The 27,195-nt window shown below is 40.4% G+C and overlaps 3 protein-coding genes across 4 annotated transcripts; 1 reads left to right on the top strand and 2 right to left on the bottom strand.

The window, feature by feature from the left end:
- Window positions 1-301: 301 nt before the first annotated feature.
- LOC136444657 (cytochrome P450 4A25-like) lies at window positions 302-7,780 on the bottom strand. Its single transcript, XM_066442331.1, has 12 exons — window positions 7,518-7,780; window positions 6,423-6,612; window positions 5,499-5,626; window positions 5,062-5,186; window positions 4,660-4,722; window positions 4,169-4,292; window positions 3,835-3,976; window positions 2,969-3,092; window positions 2,562-2,760; window positions 2,273-2,355; window positions 1,903-1,968; window positions 302-1,376 (listed from the first exon to the last, which is right to left on the bottom strand). The coding sequence occupies exons 1-12, from the start codon at window positions 7,707-7,709 to the stop codon at window positions 1,274-1,276; spliced, it is 1,539 nt and encodes a 512-aa protein (XP_066298428.1). The 5' UTR covers window positions 7,710-7,780; the 3' UTR covers window positions 302-1,273.
- Window positions 7,781-8,285: 505 nt separating this feature from the next.
- LOC136444665 (peptidoglycan-recognition protein SC2-like) lies at window positions 8,286-10,150 on the bottom strand. Its single transcript, XM_066442342.1, has 3 exons — window positions 10,028-10,150; window positions 9,185-9,582; window positions 8,286-8,710 (listed from the first exon to the last, which is right to left on the bottom strand). Exons 2-3 carry the CDS (start codon window positions 9,523-9,525, stop codon window positions 8,458-8,460), a joined length of 594 nt encoding a protein of 197 aa, XP_066298439.1. The 5' UTR covers window positions 9,526-9,582; window positions 10,028-10,150; the 3' UTR covers window positions 8,286-8,457.
- Window positions 10,151-11,873: 1,723 nt separating this feature from the next.
- On the top strand, window positions 11,874-27,149 carry LOC136444536 (uncharacterized). 2 transcript variants are annotated; one of them, XM_066442143.1, is made up of 32 exons: window positions 11,874-12,223; window positions 12,644-12,759; window positions 13,275-13,400; window positions 14,044-14,255; window positions 14,527-14,576; window positions 14,700-14,878; window positions 15,355-15,471; window positions 15,721-15,796; window positions 16,031-16,116; window positions 16,365-16,424; window positions 16,579-16,679; window positions 17,056-17,234; window positions 17,517-17,688; window positions 18,025-18,117; window positions 18,588-18,711; window positions 18,860-18,936; window positions 19,133-19,247; window positions 19,505-19,597; window positions 19,799-19,876; window positions 20,021-20,114; window positions 20,348-20,421; window positions 20,845-20,969; window positions 21,375-21,600; window positions 21,822-21,969; window positions 22,219-22,388; window positions 22,726-22,811; window positions 23,208-23,274; window positions 23,444-23,544; window positions 23,826-23,895; window positions 24,155-24,349; window positions 24,750-24,935; window positions 25,572-27,149. In XM_066442143.1, exons 1-32 carry the CDS (start codon window positions 12,139-12,141, stop codon window positions 25,821-25,823), a joined length of 3,933 nt encoding a protein of 1,310 aa, XP_066298240.1. In that variant the 5' UTR covers window positions 11,874-12,138; the 3' UTR covers window positions 25,824-27,149. The 2 variants fall into 2 exon arrangements, with proteins under 2 accessions (XP_066298240.1, XP_066298233.1); XM_066442136.1 differs by having other exon boundaries at window positions 12,641-12,759.
- The last annotated feature ends 46 nt before the right edge of the window (window positions 27,150-27,195 follow it).

Raw genomic sequence — 27,195 nt, 5'->3', positions numbered from 1 at the left:
AGAGTCTGTCCCGGTATGAGATGCAAATCTGAAATGCTATGTATGTCACAGAATTATTTTCTGAGTCGTTTGAGATTACATACTGTCATAAGACGATTACAAGCGATGGCTCTTTCATTTCAGCCAAGGAAAATAGCCATGCTCAGATTTATTGTTCATCTGCGTGATCTGACAGTAATATCTACAAGTAACAATGCCCATTGTTATATCACAGTAAATCAATTTTATTTCTTAGACATTTTTTTTCTGACGGCTGGAAGAACATTTTCAATTGCTGAACTAGGCATCGCTACGCAACGACCTCAAGGGCAAACATACTGTGACGTTTGTACGTAAACAAGTCGAGGCCGCTTTCAACATTACCTGAGTGTAAAGTTCTGTTCATAAAGAGAAATATCATAAAGATATGCAAGACACCGAGAGGAAATTGAAAACAATGAAATTAATTGAATAGCAATGAATTCAAAGCGGTATGGATTTGTAGAACGAATCTAATGTCTACCTTTTCAGACAACGCATAGTATTTGTTTCCTTTGAATGTTTTCGGCAAAGAATGAGGCAGTAAGTCAAAGTTACATCTTCAGTATCTTATCTATCTGTAACACATCTTGCATCAATGATTATCATATCTACTCATAACCCATTATATGATACACATGTATATATCTTCCACATAAGTATGTATATATCTTCACTATCTCATTTGTTTACCACGTTATTCTATCAACACTATTTTATCCATTCTTGACCCACTTCAATCTTTGAATACATTAGTTCAGTTCATCCTAGTTCGAGATTGACAGACTTCCCCTGATTTAAAAAAATACTTTACCCAATTATGCTGTACTGTACCCAATTCTTCACTAACTTACTTTAACCACATTATTTTTGCTAACTTAAATTACATTGATTTTACTTCAAAGCCAAGTACCATTTTCACATTTTGTGTCTACACAGAAAATAGAACATCGTTTATACTGCATTAACTTATTACATCGTGTATTCTTTATTTTTTTAAGTGATCGGTTTTTGTTAGCCATGCTCTCCAAGCAGAGGAATGACTCCGGCTGGGCTTGGCAACATGAAGAAAACTGGACAAAATAGAAATCCCGACAAAAACGCATAAAAACACGTCAAAAACCAGCCGGAGCCATTCCTCTGTTTGGAGAGTAGTTAGCCACTCTAAAGCACAAAGGCAAAAACAACTGCACCATATGAATTGGACAAATCTTCCGCGCTCGGAGCTCTCCCTCTGATATGGTCCAGCAGCGCTCTAGTCCCTCGGGATGAACTTCACCTTGATGCCGTTGATTGCCCTGGTGACGATCTCCACTGTTGGGGCCACGGGGTGATCGGGAACGAGCTCAACCTTGAACCTGATAGAGTAACGTAACGTTAGGTAGACTGAATGAGAGAGAAAAAGAGAGAGAGAGAGAGAGAGAGTGAAAGTGGTAGATTGAAAGAGACTGTATGTGTTTGCACTAAGTATTATCTCGTCAAGTCCATCATCAACATTGCAACGTGTTTAACGAAAGCCCATAAGGGCATTTTTACAGGCTCAGAGGCTCTACCAACCCCGTTCGCATCGTCGGCACCAAATAGGTCAGTGTAACTTTACTCGAGGTTCGCCCAGGCCATAATGATCAACTGATGTTAATACATGTACATGCATATATGTAATGATCAATTAAGCAATTGATTGTGAAATAAGGGGGCATAGTTTTATTGATACAGCCAAACCTGTCTATAGCTCTCGGTCAAGAGACTGGGCAAATTTGACCACAATGGACAGGTGACCACTATACAGAAAAGGCCGATTAGGCGCTGTATTATCATTATGAGAAAATGTCAAAGGATAGCCCATAATAGTGAGGCTATACATGACGACAAATGCAAACATACCTATGTAGTATCCTGGCAATGACCACTTTCTCTTCATTCAGTGCAAAGTTCTGGCCGATACAGTTTCTGTGATTGTATAGTAAACATACGGTTTAATTGATAGTGCTCTTAGCTCGCCGAAGTACGCAAACATTCCTTAACGAGGATAACACATGATATGTTTATTATGTTATGATGTCGTTTGTCTTTATATTCTATGATGCAAATAGTTTTAACGTACAGCAGTGCATTAAGTCTTCAACACCATGGCCCAAGACACTGTTACGTAACATGTCCCTTGGTTCAGTCCCCTTGTTTCGGAATACCAAAATGCATTGAAAAACAAAGATCACAAACAAAAATTTTGTCCAAAAAAACATTAAGGACTAACCTTGGTCCAGCTGAGAACGGAATGAAATCATAGGCGCCCATCTTCTTCATGTTCTCGGGTGAAAACCTATCAGGATTGTAGTCCTGAAGCAAACATGTAGACGTGTATTCAACTTGTAACACACAGTCACAATGCTGATAATAGTTTTTAGCAACATAAGAAACTGAATATACCTTTCGTTAGCTCATTTTAATTAAGGCTTGTAGCAGGGTAATAATAAGTTTTCCTCAGACACTATTGTTTGTGGTCTGTCATCCTTCAAATTTCCAGCCACTTAAGCTGCCCTTACCATGAAATCCTCACCCCACACAGCCGGGTTGTGGTGAATACACCACACGTTCACATCGAGGTTTGCTCCGGCCGGGAACCGATGTCCCGCGAAATTGAAATCTCGCGTGATCTTCCGTGACACGATGGGGACGGGAGGATATAGGCGCATAGCTTCCTTCACACACATCGTCAGGTATTTCAGTTTAGAGATGTCTTCCCTGTAGTCAAGAGAATATATGGAGAAATACATATACTCTTACCTATACTTGCGCTAATACACATTTCCAACTACATAGAATCTTTTTCTTACTTCTTTCCTCTTTCCTGCTTATGAACCTTCTTGCTTTCTCAACACAGTTAAAGACGACGATTGTGGAGACTAAATCTAAAAGTTAACAATCACCGCACCGCGACTGAGTCTATTACCATATCAGCTCGTCCTTGCCGGCCATAACCACATCCACCTCTTCCCTTACACGATCCTGATGTCCCGGATGTTTAGCCAGGCAATACAGACTCCACGAGATGCCACTGGCTGTCGTGTCGTGACCTGAAACAAAAACCAGATAAGCTAATTATGAATGCACTTTACTGCACTGCCACTTTACACATTTTGAAGAGTTTGGAAAGACCACGGAGGTTATATAGACTCGTGGAAAGACTGATCTATTAATGACTAACAGTCAAAAAGCTTTTAAGTTTCAATGTATTTTGGGTAATAAGCGGTCTTTATTAAAAAATGACTTTGCAGCCTTCGAGAAGATGAAGTGTTTACCTGTCCCTGGTGCTGACTGTGTTTCCCTGTCACTAGTGCTGACTGTTTTCCTGTCCCTGGTGCTGACTGTGTTTCCTTGACCCTGGTGCTGACTGTGTTTCCCTGTCCCTGGTGCTGACTATGTTTCCCTGTCCCTGGTGCTGACTGAGTTTCCCTGTCCCTGGTGCTGACTGTGTTTCCCTGTTCCTGGTGCTGACTGTGTTTCCCTGTCCCTGGTGCTGGCTGTGTTTCCCTGTCCCTGGTACTGACTGTGTTTCCCTATCCCTGGTGCTGACTGTGTTTCCCTGTCCCTGACTGTGTTTCTCTGTCCCTAGTGCTGACTATGTTTCCCTGTCCCTGGTGCTGACTGTGTTTCCATGCCCCTGGTGCTGGCTATGTTTTCCTGTCCCTGGTGCTGACTATGTTTCCCTGCCCCTGGTGCTGACTGTTTTGACACCGTTTCCTTGTCCCAGGTGCAAAACACGGCATTGTGTGTATCAACGTTTAATAAAGTAGGAAACACAACATTAAGTATGACCTTCCAACAGGAAAGTGTCCACCTCCGCCCTGATTTCCTCATCAGTCAGCCCGTCTCCATCCGGGTCTCGTGCAGTCAACAGGATGTCCAAGAAATCCAAATACCGAGACCTCCGCCCCATCTTTTCCGTACATTCCCTGTTCTGTAGAGAAATATATTTTGCATCTTGCAGTTTGCGACGCAGAACACAAATTCATAACCACAAGTCGAAATGTCATCGAAAGCCGTCTGTTGGTGCAGTTTCTACATATCCCTTAAAGCGAGTCAGAGAAGCCCGGAAGTCAGTAACATAACGTTCTTCTACCTACTTGGAGATAACGAGTTCCACACTTACCAGAACTTCTTTTCTTGCCTTGATGATGACATTAGCCTCTTGATGGACAAGGTTGTACAGTTCAACGAACTTTCGACCCTCAGATGTCAGTCGATACATCGGCCATAAATGCATCCAAGGTTTCCTACAAGGGCGAAACAACGTAATGATTCTATGACGATATAGTCTTAAATCAAGGTTAAAGGAAAAAGAAAAAGTTGCTTTTGTAATAAGTCGTGGAAATGTGCAATTTGTTTAACCAGCATTTCTTACACTTACATCTGCTGGTAGATAGCATGTTGATTAGGATGATTGGCTACTACATTAGATACTTCTGCACCTTTTCCGTGAGTGTAATGGTGTCTTTTTCAATAGTGTAAGCTTGGATCCTACAAAAAGGATGAATCCCACAACAGTTTAAGAGAAAGCTTTCACTATGTTTATATATGCATCTTTACTCACTATTCAAAGTGAAGTCTGTCTATAGCATATGACTTTATGATGAACCATACCGTGTACGTAACATGACCAGCTCTGACAGGACTCGCACTGCAGCGACGTACGGATGTGTGTCCCTGCCATGGAAGAACACGCCATGGTTAAGGACCTTTTGATACACTCATGGTCAGTGTTAACGAGGTTAACGAGATGTAATACATGACAGTGGAGGTTCAGAAAAAATATAGTGTTTGTCGCCAAGGGGCCGGTCACATTTGATCGCAAACATTGGCATTCTTGTGATAGTCGTGTGTTTATCGTAAAAGATAAAACAAACATTGTAGGTAAGTACATTATCAGTAGTAACGGTACTTTTTCCTCCAAGACATTATCCTTCATGATAATTGCCTATTGTTAGGTGCAAAATGAGGGAGGGCTTTTAAGCCAGTAACAACTGTCTATGTATTTTTGTGTACCCGATACGCTGACAGTCGATGTTCTGAGAGAATGCACACTGCAGAATGATGTCCAATGTCAGCAAACTCAGGTGTTTGGTGATCTCCACAGCTTCATCTTTAGTGGCGAAGCTTGACATCTTTTCCTGGGATCAATTTAATAGTTCAAATTAGATAGAGAAGGGGTTTGTTAGTTTGTGAGTTAGTGAATAAGTTAACAAGCAGGTTAGTAAGTGAGTTAGTAAGCAAGTTAGTAAATTAGCACTTTAGTCCTAGTCCGAAAGTTAGTATTTTACATTGTAAATTAGTAGTTAGATAGTAAGTCAGTCATTGAGTTAGTAAGTAAGTCAGTTAGTAAGATAGGTTGTGAAGAGGCGTAGGAAAAATGGCATATATAGCGTAATAAATGACTTGATTATGGCGTTCGGAATATCAGTAAATAGATGGTTTTACGTTACCATAAACACGTTTGTGGTTTGGTTGTATATTTTGACGTAAGGTCGCAGGATTTCAAAGTGGAATGCCGGAGTCAGCAGTCTTCGGTTCCGCCTCCATTTCTCATCTCTACTGAGGAGCAGACCGTCACCTGGAGTTGTGGGTTGAGGGTGTGTGTGTGTGGGGGGGGGGGGGGGGGGGGGTGTCACAGGACCAAAGAAGACTCTTTTTCAAAAGGCCGAGGCTATTCACAGGATGTTTCTGTCAATACTAATATCATGACACTATTTACAGGATGTTTTTTTTTATAAGGCTTGTGAAAACACATCATGATCCGGTCAACCTTACCCTAACGCTGATGATAATCCTGTAGGATGGCACGAATCTAAGACTGTTTACATCCCCGAGTAAGGATGATAATGATAAAAAGATGATAATAAATAATAAAGATAATTTTAAAAAATGGATGTTAAAAAGAATGCAGTGTGCAGGAATTGAACAAACAGCCTTCCACATGCAAGGTTTGTAGACCAGACTACCCGTCATTGCCCGTTGACCTATTGTATCGACTCATTCATTTGGCTTTTCTGATTCAACGCGATTCCTGTGACTCCGCTCAATAAGAGTTTTCTCTGCATTATTGACAGGGCCATCCTGTCAATAGTGCAGAGAATACTCTAACATCCTGTCAATAGCCATGCGGAGAAAACTTTGACATCCTGTCAATAGCCATGCCCTTTTCAAAAAGCAAACATTGAACACACACTGTAGCAACTACCATACAGTTAGAAGTTCTTAATCTTCACTTTGTCTGCTTTCCTTTTACTTCTTACTTTTAAACGTAGCCCTTAACTGTTAAACAAATAGATAATGATATCTGTTATTCACATATATGCTTAATTTTCGATGTCCTTGTCCCCGTCCAAAACAGACATAGTGGCGCTCACCTAGCCATGGTCGAAGGTACTCGTAGACCCTGCTTTTTGGTTCGATCGTCTTCAGAACATCTTTGGCAAGTTGTGGGTGAACTACGACCAGGATCCCACGGAACGGCCCTACCCACTGTTGAAAACATTTCGGAAAGCGTCGAGTCTGTTCAGTCAGGAATTGTAGAAAGTACTCTGGATGAGCCGTCATCTGGAAGTATGACAGAGGCCGGAAGTTATTAGCCTGTGTTTACACAAGCTCTCGCTGGCGGAGGTTAATGACCCCTTCTAGGGGGCGGTATCCGTCGGACCGGCCGCTAGGAGCGCGATTTAGTCAGGCTAGGAAGTTACAGGTTGCGGGAAAACAGACACATATCTCCCCGCCGTCCGTTAGAAAACGGGACATATGAGAAGAAGGTCACAATCTTCCCAATCAACCTCAGCTTGGAGGGTAGAGCCAGCGGCCAAATCACTTCATTATACCATGTTGAGATATGCAAAGATCATTCTTTATGTAGTATAGCATACAGGTGATCAGCAAACTGTACCATGAAATAACAATAAATACATAAAATTCAAATTACCGTTGTAGTTTTTCCTGTTAATTAATGCTGGTTATTAACTTGAAATGGCAACTGAATTGGTCTCATCTAGTTTTATTGTAGTTAAATTAAAATTTACTGTGATTACTGTTACAACGTATGGATAAATTTTACACATCTTGGGTCTTCAGTACTTTGAGTTGAGAAGCAGAACGGTACAACTGTCTACATAGCGACGGATTCTGTTTTCTGAGGCAGTTTTTATCAGCTCAGGTGCCCAGATGCTTTAGGAAGAGGTTGAACAAAAGGTGATCCCACTTTGACCCCTGCCCCAGTTACGAATATTTACCTATCGTACGATCCTGTCCTTTCCATGTTTGCTGACGTTCGTTGCATAACCTACATACTTCATTCAAATACAAAGCAGAACGTTCTTTGAAAGAAAAGTGACAGAAAAATGTCTTCAAAGTATCCTTCTTAAGTATTTCTATAGCTAATTTACTATATTATATATGACATTTACATGTAGACAAACCTTCCTAATGAATCACTATATGTGTCTGGCAGTACTTACCCTCTTTAAAGGCATTGTTCCCCATAGCCAGTGTCTCTCTGGACACGGAAAAGGGGCCAAAGCTTTCTCCTGGAAGCGAGCGTCCATCCAGAGATAAACCGCTGCTACAACTAAGGTAGCCAAAATAGCTGTGACCATGATAGGGAACAGGTTCTGTAGGGTAAAACCCAGTACCGTTTCAAATGCCGCCATAGCTTCTAAACTTTAACTACCCCGTACGACGACTTGTACTGACGGCAGACGTGCGGTGTAAGCAAGTGTACTTTGAACATTGATTTGTTTGATATTTGTAAATCTTTCACCCCGCTCAGTCTAATATGTTTACGCTTGAAACTCGATCAGTGTCAGGTGTGCACGAACGCTTCAATAATTCACCCAAATCGAAGTCTTCATCCAGCGGCACCTGTTTTTTTAATGTCAGAATTCTTTAACATGAGGCTAATGTCATATTAGATAACTCACATTTTCTACAGTACAGTCTACCATGGCCATCGCCAGTCAAAGGCAAAGTGAAAATCTAAAAATACTTATATTGCTAGGATTACCATCTTACACATACAAACACACACACACACACACACACACACACACACACACACACACACACACACACACACACACACACGCATGCACGCACGCACGTAGGCACGCACGCACGCACGCGCGCCTCCTTACACCCATGGGCGCCCTTAATTACAACCACGCACGCACACAATCACGCACGCGAACACGCTCAAAGCCGTACAAAGAAGAAAATCAGCAGCATCATCAGAAATTCTTAATGTTTAATCTTCAAGCTGATGTGAGTAAGCACATTGTATGGACCTAAATGAGCAGAAGCTACAAAGGGAAACCAGGACAGTAAGATGCGGTAACTTTGTACTACAATTACATTTAGCAGGCCAATATGTGTGCCCGGCCAATGACATGTTCCATTACTCTACAGGCCGGTGAAGTGCCTCCTAGCGTAGCCGCACAGAGCTGCACCGGGACAGTCCGTGTTTCCACTGCTGGCCCCGAGATCGGAGTGACAGTTCATGTCGTACCCGCTCCTGATCTTCCCCATCGCCACCCCGCAGGCTATCAGGTTCTTCCCGGCCTCCCGGGCTGCACTTGTCGGGAGGTCGTCTTCGAAGTACCCGAGGAAGTTGATGCCGATGGCAATGGAGTTACAGCAGGGAGTATGAGAACCCCTAAAAGAAAGAACCGTCATATTTATTAGTTTGACAAGTACCATCGTGGAAAGTTGATATGATGGAACTATATAGTGCAGATATCAATAAGGCATTCCATAAACACTACTAACTGACTGGTTTTCCAAACCCTGTGTGGCTTTATTAACTAATGTAGATGATAGCTCCTAATACAAATGCAAAGTACAATTTTTCCAATTTCCTCAGTGATTATCCCGGTTTCCTTGGCGGAAGACTGGTGTATCAATGCAGTGCTCATAAGCACATATGCCATTGCTTAGCGGCCATTGTTTGATTAATGACTAAGTATAGCTGCACCGATGTGCTCAGCTGTTTTGCTCTCATGTGAATCGATTTCTAGGAAGACGGAGATAATCTTTTAAGCGATCGCCTGTATGTAATCATTCAATTTTTGTTCGTTCTGAAATCGGAATATACTTATATAGCTAATGTTGAAGAGAAACAAAAACTCACTTATTGTCCCATCCGCGCCCCTCATACACGTTGCCGTACCCGTCGATGAGAAAGTTGTAGCCGATGTCGTCCCAATTTTTGTCCATATGTTCCTCCTGGATTTCCTTTACTCTGTCCCGGTACTCGCCCTGGCTTGTGTACCCTCCCCAGTTGAACACGTGCGTCCAGTAGCTGTCGCTGTGGTGAATCACAACCTTCTGGGTGGGATGGCTGAGCGGTGTGCGGGCCCTGGGCGGAACTGCGCCCCAGCCTGCTCTACTGATCATGCTCAGTTGGTTACAGGCGGACTGACCCAGGACACAGGCCGGGACGAGTAGGAGGACCAGGTAGAGGAGCCTCATGGTCACGCGTTGTGCAGAACACCTGACGTTACAAAGGAAAAACTAGAATGTTCCCACCTGCGTGAAAAGAAAAGAACAACCTTAAGAGACCACGCAAACGAAGACCATACAGTCTTGAGTCCCTTCTGTCTGAATATACCTGTCTGTCCACTTTGATATTGCCAAGCAAACAATATTGAAATGTCCAAGGGCCACCTCTATCATGGGCGTGCCTGGCAAACAGACAATTTTCACAGTTTGTCGTGAAGCAGATACGTGATCTAACAAATCCCCACTTTTTATTATCAGACGATCGACAGAACAAAAGCGCTGTTCTACCAAACATCGAAACGTTGTTCCGGTAAACATCGCATGATTTTTCATCCTTGAGAATGGCCAACTTACCTTTTGGACACTGACGACACCAAGAGGTAGACATCAAATGTGTCGCCTGTAATTGATAATCTGGTCACGTTTATCACCTATCCCTCCAATATGAAAACATGAAAGAAAAGCAACTTACCGTGAGAAGATGCCAGTCAAAAGTAGTCCAACGCCGCCAAAGTGTGCCCAAATAACGGTTCGAAGTGTCTTTTATAGTCTCAGACTGTTTCCGGTGTTTTCCTCACTGTGACAGTAAAATCTGGAAGGAGGGCTTGGCACTGACCCAACTATCAAACATGTGCACTTTGGACCTTGCTAGCCTCGAAATCCAGACAATGCATATAATTCTATAGGCCCTGAAATACTTATTACTTTATATCCAGCACGTGAGAAAGTTCAGAGTGGCTTGGATCCCCTGTAGATGACATATCAACGAGATATAGTTACTAGTACTTGTAGCACTAACGTTATAATGATTAAGTGGCCGGCCAACCCTCTCAAAGCGCGTTCTGTTGAATTGGCAAAGTACAACTAACTTTACTAGGCTGACTAAATAATGCTTGTAACTTTGTTAGCATCGATCACTCCCACTGGACAGGTCCCTAGACTGCAGGAAGGGGCTGGAGATCCAGGGCTTATGTTACATGGACTGCTCCTAGTGCCACCTACAAAACTAGTTCTGGAGTTCGAGACTTTCAACTTCCGGTAGTGTACTGATTGGGTAAGGTGTACTGAACTCTTGCGCGACTTCCTGTCGTCTTCCCTGTGTACGGATGATGTTCAGTTCAGTTGGTACCAAAGAGTCTAACTTGAATGTCAGTGCCTGTTACCATCTAAGAAATGAAATTTGTTTACATACTTTATCAGGGCTTCGATAGCAGAAAGTTACAAAATGAATGACTTCAGAACAATGCACGCTTTTTATTTTTATATTAGGTCCTGACTCGTCCACTCCTGAGGAACTATAATATACTAGTACACGTATTCCCCACGAGTGGACGAGTAATACTACCACTTATAATGTATTAGTTCAGAATACTAAGTACTTTTGGTATTTTGTAGTATTATAAGGCGTTAAAAAGGGATCATAAACTGGGCAACATGGAAGCGTCTCGGCTGGGATCAACACAATGCATAATGTTATTAGGACGATTTTCTGTAGTTATAGAAGAACTTAAAATAGAAGGCCAGGAAAGGAAGACATTGCACAAACCTACTAAGTGTCCTAAAAACAGACCTCAAGAACAAAGGAATTGGAGACCTAAGAACAGCAAAGAAACTCAGAGAGCTACAGCAGCTCGCAGGAAAGAAGGCACAGCCAGAGGCTGTTTCCACAACCTCTGAGCCGCAGAACACAGTGAATCATCATCATAGAAGAACTTTATTGCGCGACTATTGTAGCAGGTACAAAGTATGGCAGCAACAGTGAAGGCCAGTGTCGCTATTAAGATGTTACTGAAACAGTATTCCATCACAATCCACTTTATTGCATATTTCCCCACTTCTCTCCGCAAACGATAGATAACAACTCAATGCCCCAAATCCACCACTCCAAACTACTACAAACGCCATTTTTTTCGATAAACCGATTTTAAAAAAAACAACAACATGGCACCATAGTAATATTTGAGGGAAAAAATAAGCATCAATAATTATTTTAAAAGAATCATTAAAACAGAGGAATATTGAAATCGATCTGGTCCTGTGCTATATCACCATAGAAACGTTTACACCGTGGTGTCAGCTGTGATTGGGGGAGTAGTCATCAGGTTATACCACTTTTAGTAGGGGCGTAATCATTCTGATACAAAACGTACTCTCACTTAAGACACGGAGAATCTTGTTTTTTTACTCTACATTCTATTCAAAGATATCTATTTGTCTTCCTTACACCATCCTATGACGCACTTTATTCTCTCTGAAACAGTATCCACAAGTATCATGTTACATCTAGTGGTCTACTCTTACTGAAACCAAGATGGCGGCGATGGAGAAAAAGTTTTTGGTCTTGCTAAATTCTTCGTCGTAAATCTGTCTCGATTAAGTCATTGTCAGCTCATCATGTGGGATTTCCTTCTCTAAGCACCAGTGTGAGTACTAACAGGACTATGATGGAGTTATCACTCTAGAAAGGACATCGTGAATGTGAATAGAATCCGCAAGCGAGCTGTCTATCTTGTTAAACCAAGGAGGTTCTTCCACTTGTTGAGTGCAAACCACGATTTATAACTTTTGACCGCTCTTAAAATCATGGCATCACGGAGACCGACTGCGGCTGGAAATGTGTCTCAAGCAGGCAGCAGAAGAACGGATGGATCCCCACAATCTCCACAGAGTAAGCAAAGTTGAAGTGTCTTATATTTGGGGAGGGGGGGATTCAGGGGTGGGGGGGCTGGTTGCTACTAGTAGGAGGTCTGCCATAGCTTTGTGGGATTGTCCCATGTAAGGATATTTCGATTTGCTACTGCTCCACTTAAAATTTAAAAAAAAGTCACAGCTAGAAAACAGGTCACTTTTTTAAATGAAGAGACTTTGCTAGCAAACTCAACAGAGAAAGATTAAGATGAATGTGTAGCTAAGGCACTGATACAATTTTACAAATTTTAAATGCAGCAAAGTATTTGTAGACAAAAGTTATTGAATTATGATGATGTATAGTAACATATCAGTATTTTAACATTATAATGATGCACATGGCTTTGTAGATGTCAACAGATTAGTTCAGAATAACAAAAAAGATGGAATTCCCCAGCAGGATTTGGAGGCAGGAGATCAGTAACTGAACCAAAAGCTTCTCAACCCCCTACCAGACCAGGTGGTGCGGCCCGATCCAACAGTGTTGCTACAGGTCGCTCCAGAAGGACCAGGAAGGTGAAACACTTTCCGTCTTCATCTCATTTATATTCAACAATTCATTGGTCTCAGTACGAGCAATCGCAATGATGTCTCGGTGACACAGCGATATAATCTCCAAGTAGATCTCCATGGGGGCAAAATTTTATAACTATATAAGCCAGCCGCCGTTTAAAATTAACAGTGGTAGGAAAATTTCAGGTGGAAAGCAAAATATTAATTTACATGTTAATTGATAATTGTATCTTATACTTTAGATATTAGCTAGTATCTAATCTGCTATATAATTTTGCATACCAGAAGTAGAATACCCTGAATGTAAACAAAAACAGTGCACTACTACCGGTAGTAACTTATTTGTTTTCAACCACCAGAACTAAACATACTGTAGTTGAAACTTTGACACTGTCTCAGTTCTCCCAAGTTTGGAATATTTCTTTATTTGTTTGCAGTAGTTTGCAGAGATAGACTTAAACAAAGTTGACATCATATACACGTGTATCTGTGTTCCTTTTCCGACATTGTTTCTGTAGGAGTCAGCTGTGTATCGTCCACTGACTTCGTCACAGTCCCGCCGGCGGCCAACGCAACCCGCGGCTTCCCGAGCAACAGCGCGCTCCATGCAAACCATCACTGAACGATCAGATACTGATTCTATGGTGTGTGATGTTTCTCTCCTTACTGATGGTATCATCTACCATCAGTATTAGTTAGCTCACCTGACAATGGACCTTTTCTGTGACTTTATTTTAAAAAGAATTACTTAAATTCAGATCTGTAAAAAAAATCAAGCAGCCAGAAATAACCTTAAGTGCCTTTGTAACTTTAAGGTGTTTCAGAGACTTGAAGATGTTTTCATAAGAATTTCTTATGAAAACATCTTCAAGTCTAGTGTACTATTTAATGATATACTTATAAATACACGTAGGTGACAGGATGTTGTCATGCTAAATAGTGAAAAGCTGCAAAGAAATGAATAGAAATTAGATAAGATCTGACATTAAGTATTCTTACCTTCCTTGCTTGTATTCAGCCATTGCATGTGTACTTACTTGTACATTCTTGTTAAGTCTATTAAGTCAAGTACTGTGAGTAGTAAACAAAAGTTGTTTTTAAATCTGTCTTAACCTCATTAACGATTAACATACTAGTATCTATTCTGAGTTTTGGTATAAAACCTGCTTCTCCAGTCCTTTCCTTAGTCACTGACAAATTTTTGAGACAGTGAATGCTGTTTCAAAATTTTATCCAGTTGCTTGAGTAATTATTTTTGGCTTGTTTTTAAATCTGTTAATGCTACAGATTGGGAGCCCGGTAGCAGAACGTCTGCGTTATGTCATACCAGAGGATGACCCTCAGCTCCAGAGAAGGATGGGGATCATACAGAGGTACCTGCATGAGAAGAAACTGACAGCCGACATGAAGGAGCTTTGTGGGATGCTACTGAGCATGCCCGACCTTCCATATAACCCGTATCCAGGCTTTGTACGGAGGCTGAGGAGGAACTCTGAAAAGTAAGCATGTTCCTGAAGATGAAATATACAACTTGAAACATAATAGCCTTTATTCAAGAACGTAATATTTTTTTTCAAATCACTGCATCTAGCAGGTCTCCTTTTGTATATTAGGTAATCTATAAACTGCTGCCACGTTATGAATTGTAGACCAGGCTTTAAGTTTGTTTTGGCTCTAGCAACAAATGATAGTCTAGAGGAATAAAAAAGATCTTGGATTATTTCAATGTGTATGTTTATTTTATGTATTTGGTGACTTTTCTGCTCACAGATTCCACATGTTCAGGGAGGACAATGATGATAAGATAACCCAGCTCTTAGGTACGTCTGAATTTATCTCTTGTGATTTGGGCTTATAAGCCATTATTGTATGTTTCCTGGTTAGTGCATCAGTGTGTATATGCTGACTTCTAGTAGTCACGACCATTCTATATCATCATTCAGAGAACCCTACATACGCGACATCTCTTGGCTACGTGAGTGGTGTGAAGGGTTACAACAATGTTTGGGGCCTGTCCACGATCCTACGCTGTGTAGACCCGGGCGCTCTCCGGCAATACGAATGGCTTCTGGATGACCTGACTCCAAAAGAGTCCTCCATACACAAGGAGGAAGGTTACAGTGTAGGTATATGATTATTAGTAGGTAACAATAACTGAACAAAGTGTTTACATGTACTGTAAATCTTGAAATATGTTTTAATGTATTTTAGATTTTCAGTCACATGACTACTTTTTCAATTACAAAACTGTTTAAACTCTTGATTTTGATGCAAGAGTTGCCACAAAATGTTGGTGCAGTGAGCTATTATAATTTACAGTATTGTACATTATGTACTCATCCGTTCACTTCATGGACTGAAAATTTCTTTTTGCAATTTATGTCGGAAGTTTCATAATGTACATGTATTATACTAAATCATTATGCAATATAGATTTATGAAATGTATTGTTAACGTTCTATGTATACGACAGAAAACAAAGTTTGCAAATTCATTGCCAAAATTTAAGTAACACAGTATGTATGCCAAAGACAATTTGATTATCAAAAAAAATTGATATTAAGTTTTAAGATTAGTTTCCTTGTCTGTGGTTGTCAGTGCCAGGTTCTGATGGCCCTGGTTGGTCAGAGTGTGTTCACCAGCACATTCTACCCCCATCCGGACATCGTAGCGGTCAGGGTCTCCTACGTGTCAGTAGGACCAGATGCTGAACAGGTAAGCCAGATCACTTCCATCAGTTTTAATCAGACCAATTTTGTAGATATAGGATCCTATATTAAAAAGTTTCCAGATGATAAGAAATTGTACCACAGACATTTAGTTTCCTAGAATTGTTGTACAGGTTTCCATATATTGTATCATACACAAGTTATTATAATATGATGTGTTGTGTCACATAATGTTACAAGACTTAGTCATTACATTTTTCTGACTTAAAGTTTATTTGTTGGTTTGTTTTCCCAGGGAATTTCCATGTTTGCAGACAGTGTTGTGAACGACGTCAACAACATGGACAATCAGAACACTCATGTCTACTTCGGTAAGTCATTGCTTCATTCCTTCATATGATGTTGAAATTATAGACTGCATAGAGACATTGCCATCCAAGAACAGCTCCAACCTAACTGAGGCCGATTCGGACTGACTCAGATGGAATGCTCGGACACGAGCCACCGCCAATGATACTATAGAAATATTATTTCCAAGATCTATTGTCATCTAGGGATTTGGATATTCATTCCTTATTCTAAAGATATGCACTCCATTATTGCAGGTGTCAGTGTTCCCACCAAGGATGAGGAGTTCCCTGGCCTGTGGGAAAATGTCTTCTGGGACCAGGAGATGGTCTTGAATAACCAGGTCAGTCAAGAGGGCACAGGTTAGGAGTCACAGGTCAGAATGTTAGGTCAAGGTCAGGCAAAAGACAATAATTGTTGTATTAATTGGCAAGATAGCTTTTTGCAGTATCTTTTTCTTAGTTAGGGATTTAGAATGGAGAGTACTTTCTGTGGCCACCCCTGTGGTTCTGTGTTTAGATTTTTAACGCCAATTTTTGACTATGTCTCTCCAGCTCAGTAACATTTCTAAACTGTGTGCTACATTTTCAGGGTGATTTCTGGAATGCTATATCTGAAGCAACAGTCAACAATAAGATGGCTACTTTTGAGGTAAGAATTAGTATCATGGTATTGCTTGAATGTTTACCATACATCTACATGCCTACCTGTATTTGGCATGAAGTACCGGTATTCAGTTACAAGAACCTTATACAAGAACCTTATGGTATTCTCTTATGGTAATGTATCCACATCTTCCCTACAGGGAGTTTTCAGAGTTGACCCTTTCTCCGACACATTCCGGAGGGGACAGAAGCAGTATGAACTTCACTTCATCGAAGTCTCAGAAAAAGATAAGACAGAAAGGTAAGAAGTTAAAGCATATCATGTCCAATGATCAATTAATGACATGTAGCTAAGCATTTGTGAAAACAACTGATTGCTTACAAGCAAGAAAATAAAGCTCACCGTTCAACAGCCTAAAAGGTCTCATCTTTGCCGTAACACCACCCTGCGGCAAGGAGTAGTAGAGTTCATTAAGGCCCTGAGGAATATAACTGGGGAGTTACCAAAATATTGACAAGGTAAATACCATTTAGGTTATGGAGTGAAGAATTGTATTTTCCTGTGACTCATCAATCTATTTACATTGCTCACAAGCATTCATAAATAGTAGGGGACATAAGGAAAAGTTCCACAAAAGGTTTGACAGCTTAATTTCTTGCCTTTTTTTTTACTTTAGGTTGGTGAGTTTTGCAGAGTTTCCACTTGGTACCCTCCATGAAGGAGTGTTCCTGCAGAAGTCCCATGCTGAGGCTTACCTGAACATCTTCATGCCGCGGCACGAGGTCATGGATAAGGACCAGCCACCACCCTCCATGCAACCACGCTACAAGTCAGACCTCTCAAAAAATGACCAAGGTATTCTAAGATTCTATATGCCAAAAATTATAACTCCTTGTAAGTATTTCAGATTGTAATTCTACAGTATGTTGCTATTAACTTCAATATAGAGAAAAACAGGACATTTTTCTGTCGTTTAAAAGTTGTTTTTCTAGTTTTCTAGAACTCAGTTGAACTTTTGGCTCTGTCAGCAGTGTTCATGATCTATAAACTGGACTAGATCTAGATATCTGAACAAAATTCAAGTGATTCTCAGGTTTTCCACCAAAGCGTTTCTTTTCTTAAACATTTCATCCATAGCCGAAGACAAGGATGAGTCTAAAGGTGGCAAGAAGAAGTCTAAAGACAAGCAGGTTAGGAAGAAGACCAAGGAAGAAGAAAAGAGGGATGGAGAGAAAGGGGAGGAGGAGGGGTTTGTAGGGTCATCTGGGAAGTATGGTCCAGACTCCTGGCAGGTTAAATCACCCATCAGGTGAAAGTCTATTATAAACGCCTTTTTTTTTTAGATTTGTAAAGTCTTCTAAAAACCCTATAGGTTTTTACAAAGAATCAAGCTGATACGTAAGACTGCAAGTAGCAAATTTTTGGTATTTCAGGTGTAACAGGCTGAAATATATCCCTGGCTAGACTACAACTGGGTATCTTCTGGTCAGGGGTATATTCCAGCCTGCTACACCTCTATTATATGTTATTTCAGTCCAGAAGATATATGTACTAGGAATTATGTATCACTTAGTTTTAAGAATGTGTTAGCAATGTGGAAACGGCAGTTCTATGCGCTAAGTGAATGTTGATGCTTGTTGTGCAGGGAGCATATACAAAGGAAGATAGCCAGTATGCACCCTGAGGCAGAGGTCTTTGATGTTGCCTACAATGCAATCCTTCTCATCCTTATGGACAGGTAAATCTTTAGTGCTTCTTGTGCTCCACTCTTCACTGTATGAATGTTTGCAGCTGAATTGACTTGAAGGTCTTTTATCTTTGCACTTCTGTTAAGATACAGGCTAAATCTTTTGGTACAAGGTTAGAACTATAGAAAAGGAAACTTTTCTGATTCCATTCTAAAAAGGGGCAGTCAAAAAAAAGACTTTTTGCCTCCCTCCTATTCGGTTAAAGTTACCATGTCACCATTTGTTTAATTTTAAAAACAAGAAAGTTTAATATCTGCAAAATGTAGTCTGTAATTGTTACCAAAAGACAGAGAAATGTCTTTATCTCTTTATGACTTCTTTATTTTGTATTATAATTGTGAATGTATTTTCTGTATCCTAATTTGTTGATTATGGAAGGGTGCCCTTGGAAATCAGTTACTCAGTTAACTGAAGAGACCACCCTAAAGATTCATAGATAGATTAAAAATGTTGTTTTCAGGAATGCCTACCAGCCCACCGCACTGATCCAAATCTACAGACTGCTGCGTAGCACGGCAGCCAGGCTTAGTTCCATCATGGAACACAACAACATGTTACGCAGCCTGGTGGCAAAGTACGAAGGGGTAGGTCTGAACTTTGGAATGGTTCTTACAGCCCTGTCATTTTTAAATGTATGTGACATATGCAAAATTTGATTCATGTGTATACATATGGTATTGTAGTGTAATATACTAAGACTGATGTTTTAAAAAATTCTTATTACACACTCAGGTTTTGCAGTCCCATTTTGTACAAGGAGAGTTCAAGAAGTACAAAGATGCACTCTTAGGCCTTCTAGATAGCAGCCTGTGAGTTTAAGTCTTTTACACAAATTTAAAGAGATGTTGTTGATTTTGTCTTGTCAGATAATGCCTTTATATAGAATTGCAATTGGACTACTACAGTTTTGCAGTGTTCAAAGCATTAAGATTCTTAATACAAATGGTTCGGGAGATTGAAGATTGACTTGCAAATTATAATTTCTTATGCCATATGTGTGTCTAGGCTGGAGAGGTCCTCCGACATGAATTCAGCTTACATTGACATTCAGCAGAGGTTTACTGGGGTGATAGGATCAGATGACGCTGTAGACCCACACAGCATCCCTCTCAACAAGAAGGTAAATGTCATGTGGTTTTAAGATTACTTCAGAAAGCTGAATCTGGAAGTTTGTTGTACTTGTAGTACGTTCCAACATAATTGGACTTTGAGATGTTTTCTTTAAACATGGCTATGTCAAAAATCTTGTTTTGGCATATGCTTGTTATCCATATGAAGGTGGTGCTATCTGAGAAGTCACTTATTACTTATATTCAATTGCACTTGAGACCAACAGTTTTGATTGTCTTTGTTGTCTTTACTTTTCTTGATTGACAGACACTGTCCATCCTGCGTAGCATCAACCAGTACTGCTCCTGCATCCAGCTGCAGCTGATTGAAGACTGCCTGATACACGCCCCCATCCTGGATGTGTGTGGTTCAGCTCTTTTTATTCTACTTGCTTGTTCAAACAATTTTGTTATTAACCTTGTATTTCATGCACAAACTGCCAAAATTCAAATAAGATCTTTTTGTAAAATGTTGACAACATGCGCTTGAGAATATTGATTTGGGAATGTAAACCATTTCATTTTGTGGCTGATGTCGACTATTTTCTCCCGTGTCAAACAGGAGATTATCCAGATGATGTACTTGACCTTCCCTGAGGAGATGCCACGCCCACAGACCAGACAGATGGAGAGAAGACAGGTGAGGTGTGATTGGTCGTGATTGAACAGTACATGTACAATATGTAGCTACTGTCTATAGTGCTACTATGCATTGTTGTTTCCTACATAATACACAGTAGAATGCACTTAACACTAACATCCCACCCCATGGTTCCTTGATCAGGACAAGAAGAAGAAAAAAGGAGCTGCCCCTCTGGTGTCTGAGATCTTCACACACGGTGCTGAGGACCCAGATCTCCTCAAGCATGACAAACTGGGTAAGAACTGGTCTCTCGCTTTTGGCAATGCCTCAGGGGTGGAGTGTTTCTGCTTTGCTTTAAGGTCTTACATCTCAGCTTTGATTTGGTACCTTGCTTCATTCTTGGTTTGTCTATTAATATTGTATTCCTTCTGTATCATTTCCCTTCAGTTTTGAATTAGTATTTATGTTTGTTTCTCTTCATGTATGTTCTGAGTGTGATTAGAATATTTTTTTATATTCATGATTCAGCTGTAGATGTGGAGATTGGTATAGAGCGGGCATCTGTGCCAAAAGTCATTGCCGTGGAGGCTGTCCTAATGCAGGTCAGTAACATCATGCACTTCTGAATCAGTGTTGTTACAAGTGGTCAGTTTTTTTGTGCAGATTCTGACAAGCTAAAGGTACTGTAACTGGTGCTGAATGCTGTCATCATACATTTGGCACTAGACAAATAGATTTAGGCACTAGCCTGTCCTTTGTACTGACCTCAGTACATAACAAGCACAACAGACCTGTCCTTGGTGCTGAATGCCATCAAATGGATTGGCCTGTTTTACTTGAACAACAGGAGCAGATCTTTTCGTTATAAAAGCTTTCAGCTAGGTTTTTTGTCATCATTTTGGAACATCTCTTGTATGGCACTTAGATCTATTATTGCAAACTAGAAATTGAAATTTGTTAAAGGCAACAATTAACACTGTTTAGTAGAAAAACGTTGACACAGTTATTCTCTCCCTTCCTTTCAGTACATGGTGGACACAAAGCTGGATGAGACCTGGCACGACTTTCTGGTGGAACTGTTGTGTGGTGCCTACCTGCCCCCGAACCCCTACCCACGCTTTGTCACTGCCATGAGACAGTCAGCACTCAAGTGAGAAGGGACTTAGAATGCTTAGTGTGTTTTCATAGACAATATGCAGACAAGCACATGATCAGAGCTAGATTGCATGAGAAGAAGTCTATTCTGCACATATGTTACTTTGTCGTTGTTTATTCAGTGATCATCATAACCAGGTTGACGTAACTGATCATGATAGTGGGAGATTTTGAAACAGCAAAAGCCAATACTTTCCGGTTTCTTTATTTGAGAGGGTTCAATATTGTCTACAATGCAAGTAACGGATTGATCTGTGTGAATTCTTGAAGAAATTATACACATAATTGTCTTGCAGCTTTGAATCCTTACCTGCTTCAAAGGGCAAAGAAGTTACATATGTATGTACAAAGTCATTTAGTAAATAAATGGTACTTACAAAAGCATTTTCTTCCCTTTCAGGATGGAACTGTGGACAGAAAATCCGGAAAGGTTGGTGCAGAAACTTGTTCACCGGTCGGAAAGAATGATCGACCCTGACAACTACATCTACCACATCCCGGGGACCGAGGCGTACGGCCATGTCAGCGCCCTGATGATCCTAGACATTGGGCATTTCCGCCTGGTCTCCAACCTTGCTGACTTGCTCGTTAACCAGGAGGCACCCAAGAGGAGGGGAAGTTTCAAGGTACAAATTGATTTAGTATCTGAACAAGACCCACTGACAGACCAGACATCACAATTCAACTATGGGAACTATCTCAAATCATTGTCCACACAGGTATACACACACACACACACGCATGCACGCATGCACACACAAACTTAAAGTTTATCTCTAAATTTCTTTAACAAAAACTTCTATAACTTTGATTGCTGTATGTTCTAAAGATATACTTGGCTCTGCAGATATTCCAGGCCTTGGGTATCGCAGGGGCTAGTGGGCTGTATGGAAGGATGGCCCCCTACCTTTTGAAGATGGAGCTGCATGAACATACTTACTTCAAGGGACCCAAGGGCTGTAGCGGGGAGGCCTTGCAGTCCTACCTTTCAATTGGTTGGTTAACTATCCTGTTCCATCTGATCATTTTCTTTTCATTATCTTTGTTTGTCAACAATTTGACTTATACTTTAAATTGTACTTCCAAATGTATTATTTTGGTAACTATTTCTTTCTTGTACAGCAGCAAAATGGCAAAATGAACAGCAGTATGACTTTGCTTGAAACTTAACAGCTGAAAAATGTTGCTAAAATCCCTTGACTGGCCATTGACATTTTCATTTCATTTTTCCCCCTCCCCAATAGTGTATGACCACCTGATAGACCTGTACAGGACTGGTACTATCCTGGTGTATGGTGTGTTTCTGGGTGACAGTGGGGAGAGGTGGTCCATCCATGCTGTCATACAGAGGAAGAACGCATTCATGGCAGAGTTGGAGAGGACACTACAGTGCCAGGAACCTGCCTTTGTCAAGGTACTTGTAGATCTAATTCTGGAAAATATGTTTCTTAGCATATAGGTCACCCTACAAACATTTACCAACATTTCAGTAACTCCTCTCTCCTCCACTACCTTCCTCAGGACATCAATGGACTCTTCTTGAACAAAACAGAGATGAGGGTGGGAGGGATAGACTCTGTCACAGTTGGGATAGCATTCTTGCCACATCGCTACATAGCAGCGTCTAGATTTTGTTTATATCTCAAGATAAACTTCATTGTGACAAATCTATTGCAAGACCAAAGTCCTTGGTGGGATGCTAATCCTCCACAGGATTATCTTCAGTTAACAGTTTCATATTGTTTTTCCAGGTGTTTGTAGTGCAGGAGAAGGGGTGGAGATATGTGCCTGTAGAGAAGCACTTCCTGCTGCACTATGTGGAGGATGATGAAGACCAGTAAGTCACCGGAAGCCATTACAAAATCTAGTTTATGGGTAACAATGTCCACGGTGCCTGAAATCTTATACAACAGTGAAAAAAGGTTCACTGTTTAGGATAATATCTATAATGATGTTGCCCCTTTTTGAACAAGATTGTAACGATTACAGCACATTCCTTTTGCAACAGTTTTACAAGGACACACAGGGACAATTTGTGGCAACTTTCAACTGCAAGCATCTTAAATGGTGCATAATGTTTCACCATATCAGTGACCTAATACACTTTACAAATAGTGCATCAAGATATGATTTGCCATGATGTAAACTATAGCTTTATTGGGATTTTCCACATTCATGTTTCTGATGTAATTGTTTTTCTTTCTTGATGTGTTCATTATACTGTTTTCTTCAGGGTTCAAAGATACTTTCCCTACAACACAGCATCCCTCTACCAGAACATTTTCCTGGTCAGAGAAAAGGTATTGCTACTGCATGTATTACACTGCCAATGTCCACATTTGTAGACAGTTGTAAATATGTTGAATGATTGTGATGAAGCTTCCTTGACATTATGTTTCCCAGACACAATTTAGATACAGTACACAATGAAAAAGGAAATTTTTGGTAACTTATTATCTCTATTTTCAGGCTAGATTCCACTTTGTATATGGGGGACCTGAAGACAACCAGGACCCTTTCACAGGACCAAACCTTCGGGCAGCCTGCATGCATGTAGACCACCTCATAAAGTAAGAAAGTGTATTCCTTTGTATAGTATTCTGGGCCCAGTTCAAACCATATACATGTACTTCTTAAGAGATTTTTTTTATATTATAATATGATATATAGATATATAAATTATCAAACCTGGGGGCTTGACCCAAACAGAGGGGTATTGCCTTGTACCTGAACAAGAATCCTCACTTCAGTGGTTATTGCTCACTATAACGATGGTATGTTATTTTATTTATATATGGAAGTAGTGACACTCACAGGTTTCTCCTCACCTGTCTCATCACCTGTTGTACAGGTATTACCTGGAGAGGAATGACCTGCTGTCTGTGTACAGGTGGCTGACCTCAAGGGCACTCATGCACCAGGTGAGGCCATTGCTGTCACCCATTAACTAACCAAAAGGAGTAGTAGTGTGTGATATTTTCAATTCAATTATAAACATCAGAAGTCTATGAGGAGCTTTAGATAATGGCATATCTATTCTGAAGTAAAGTTGAGCTTTTATTTCCAACACAAATGTGGACTCAACCCCAAAATAGCACATTCAGTCTATACTGTCCATAGTCTATTGTAACTGTATATTCTGCATACTTATCACAGGTGTTTTTTTCTTATTTCCCTCAGCACATGTCGTATCTTCCTGACTGCTGGAGGATGCAGCACAGCCCAGCGGCTACAGTAGAGTACCTGAACACCCTGAACATGAACATGCAGGAGCTGGTTCTGTACGAGCTGGAGCGGACCGGCCGCATGCTGGGGGAACATGACGTCCTGGTCGGCAACCAGCTCATCAAACTCACCCAGCCTGAGGAGGATGAGGTCAGGAAACAACTGCTATCGGTAGTCAGAAACTGCTTTAGAAAATACAGGAAAACTTTAAGTCATCCCTTTATTTGTTCTCTTCCTTCATTTGTGTTGGTGTTTGGTGTTATAATATCAGGTGCATGTTGATGTGTATGTCTATCTGAAAACAATGTTCTGTGATATAACAGCACTAGCATGATAGATTTGTGATATATTATATTGTTTTCTCAAACATTACAATATCATTTAGAGGGGCTATACTATCATTGGTATCCAATTATGCTTTAATTGTTTTTAACAGTAAAAGAATTGCTAAAATCTTTTCTGCATCTGATGTCTTGATGTAGAACGTATCTACAAAGAGATTGCAAATAGCATCCCACAACTTCCCTGATGTTACCACTCTTTTCTGCAGAGCCCTCTCAACACAATCCTGTTGGGGAAGATGGCCAACGCATATCGTCAGAAAGTGAGTGTTTTACTGAAGAGTGCGGCAGCCATGGCACCCCGTTCCCTGGAGGAGATGGTGCAGTCCAAACTACAGATTATCACAGAGAGGGACCCCATCACTAAGGAGCTGTTCCTGCTGATAGATGGGGAGGTAAGTCACAGCCAGGTGAAGCAGGCCAGTATATAACCCCTGGTAAAATGTACTCTGTAAATTCTGGCCAGGGGTAAATCTGACCTGCTTCACTGGGATGTACCAAGAAATTTCCAACAGGAGTTAATCTGCAGTTTGAGGTCTGCCTAAAGTAGATAAAAAGGCATTCTCATAGAACGGCTGTTTTTCATTTATTTTTCATCTCCAAACATTAGGTACTCCTTCCCATATTTTTGCTTTTCCCTTGCCTACGTTTTTTTTTCAACAGTCCAAATAAAATTAGGCCAATGATAGTGGATTTCTTCTGTAATAAAAGTTCTTAGCAACAGTGTACTATGTGCTATATTGGTGTCCTAAGGTGAATTGTAGGTCAAGTGATGTACTTGGCAAGTTGGCATCCTTGTGTTTTATTGGCAAGATTTCAAAAATTCTTCAATCTGTTTCTTTTTCACCTTCAGGCACTTTTATATGGAAAGTTGTTAGATATTTACAGGACACTTTTTTATGGAAAGCTGTTTAGACGGTCCCAAAATGTTCAAGAACACTCCAGATTGAATCTGATTCAGTAAAATGCAAATAGGACATCAATACAGCAGCAAATGTATTGATGCCATAACACATTCCCGTCTGTTTCAGACCCTGAAGCGTCTGCAGGATGTGCGGGACATGATGCAGCACATCCAGGACTCCGTCGTCAACGACGTGCACAACTGCTGCAGAGAAGCACAGCAGGCCATCAAGGTCATCGCCATGGAGACGCAGGCCAGAACAAGTCGGCAGCGCGTCACGTTGGAGTCGGGCAGGAGCACAGACGGACTATCGGACTCCAGACTTAGGATTGCACCGGGGTGGTCGGAAAATGACAGAGTGTCAGATGACAGATGGTGACATCTTTCTAGTTACTATCACAAAACCAGGCCTTACAACTAGGCATTCCACATAAGATATTTCAAGGGACCTGACCAACATTTTCTCATCTGTGTTGTGGTAATTTGGAGTTGTGATGTGTTTTGTGTTGGTTGGGCAATATTCTCAGAAGAACTACTCCTATACAATTGCAACTGCTTTTATCATCACTAGACCGGTAATCCATTATTACAACCAAGCATTCCACATTTTGGGATATTTGTTTGGGAATAACCAACATTGTGGTTCATTTTCAATAGTGTTGTGGTCATTTGATCTTAATAGTATGTGTGCTGTGTCTTACATGTAACTTAGGTTTCAGCAATATTCTCAGAGTAGAAATGCCTTTGATGAAAAGGATTTTATGAATATGGTATGTATGCCCATGTCCTAACAGTAAAATTAATGTTTGCACTCTTGTAGGAGAGGTACAGAATACAATTTACTCAGTGACATATACCATACCACTACCAAACTGCTGGACCCAAATGCATTTTTAAAATTCACTGTGCTATTTTGTCAGCTGTCTATCATATCATGTTTCTGACTTACATGTAAATCACATTTCACAGTAACCACATTTCAATTACAGTATGTGGACTGAAATATTCTGACATGGTGAATATCATGGTATACATGTACTTGTATGTATTAAAAATCCACATATACATTCATTTGTATTATCTGTTTCACCATGAATTAAGATAACACAGTTATGTACTATCAGATGTTTGTAAATTGTGGACAAGAACTGGTTATTACTTGTGTTGATGATTTGTATTTGATATTTCAATGAGTTGTATATTTATCTTCTTTAATGTACAAATCTGACATTTTGTATAGGAAGTGTTTTAACTTTATGAATAAGCTGATATACAATGTATATCCAAAATTACTCCAGTTTGTCTGTGCAACTTCAATTGAGGCATATTTGTGTTATGAAATAATGCCTTATCTTTTAAAACTGAAAGTAGCAGTTCTATTTTCAAAAATGTGTTTTGTGCTGACAACTTACTTTTTGTATCATGTCCATTGTATGACAAATAGAATGTACTACTTGGTATGTGAGAAGAATTTCTTGTAGAAAAGACATCTTTGGACTAGTTCTCCTTTTGTAGCAGTAGTTTCACCAAGCTTGGTTTCACTATGGATAGAAGAAATCTATAAGGCAGTATGGTATCTGCTGGAAGCCAAGTTATCCTGATAGTATCTGAAAGGGGCTCAGTTGCTAGAATTCCTTCAAACATTTTAGGTATTTTCTTTTTGAGTGGTTGCATTAGTAAATAAAATTCATGATAAACAAGGTAAGGTATAAAGAGTAACCTGTGAGTGGTATACAGACCTGTCTACATGA

Source organism: Branchiostoma lanceolatum, chromosome 1 (assembly GCF_035083965.1).
Source record: "Branchiostoma lanceolatum isolate klBraLanc5 chromosome 1, klBraLanc5.hap2, whole genome shotgun sequence".
Taxonomy (NCBI): domain Eukaryota; kingdom Metazoa; phylum Chordata; class Leptocardii; order Amphioxiformes; family Branchiostomatidae; genus Branchiostoma; species Branchiostoma lanceolatum.
This window is presented reverse-complemented; position numbering and strand designations above follow the sequence as displayed.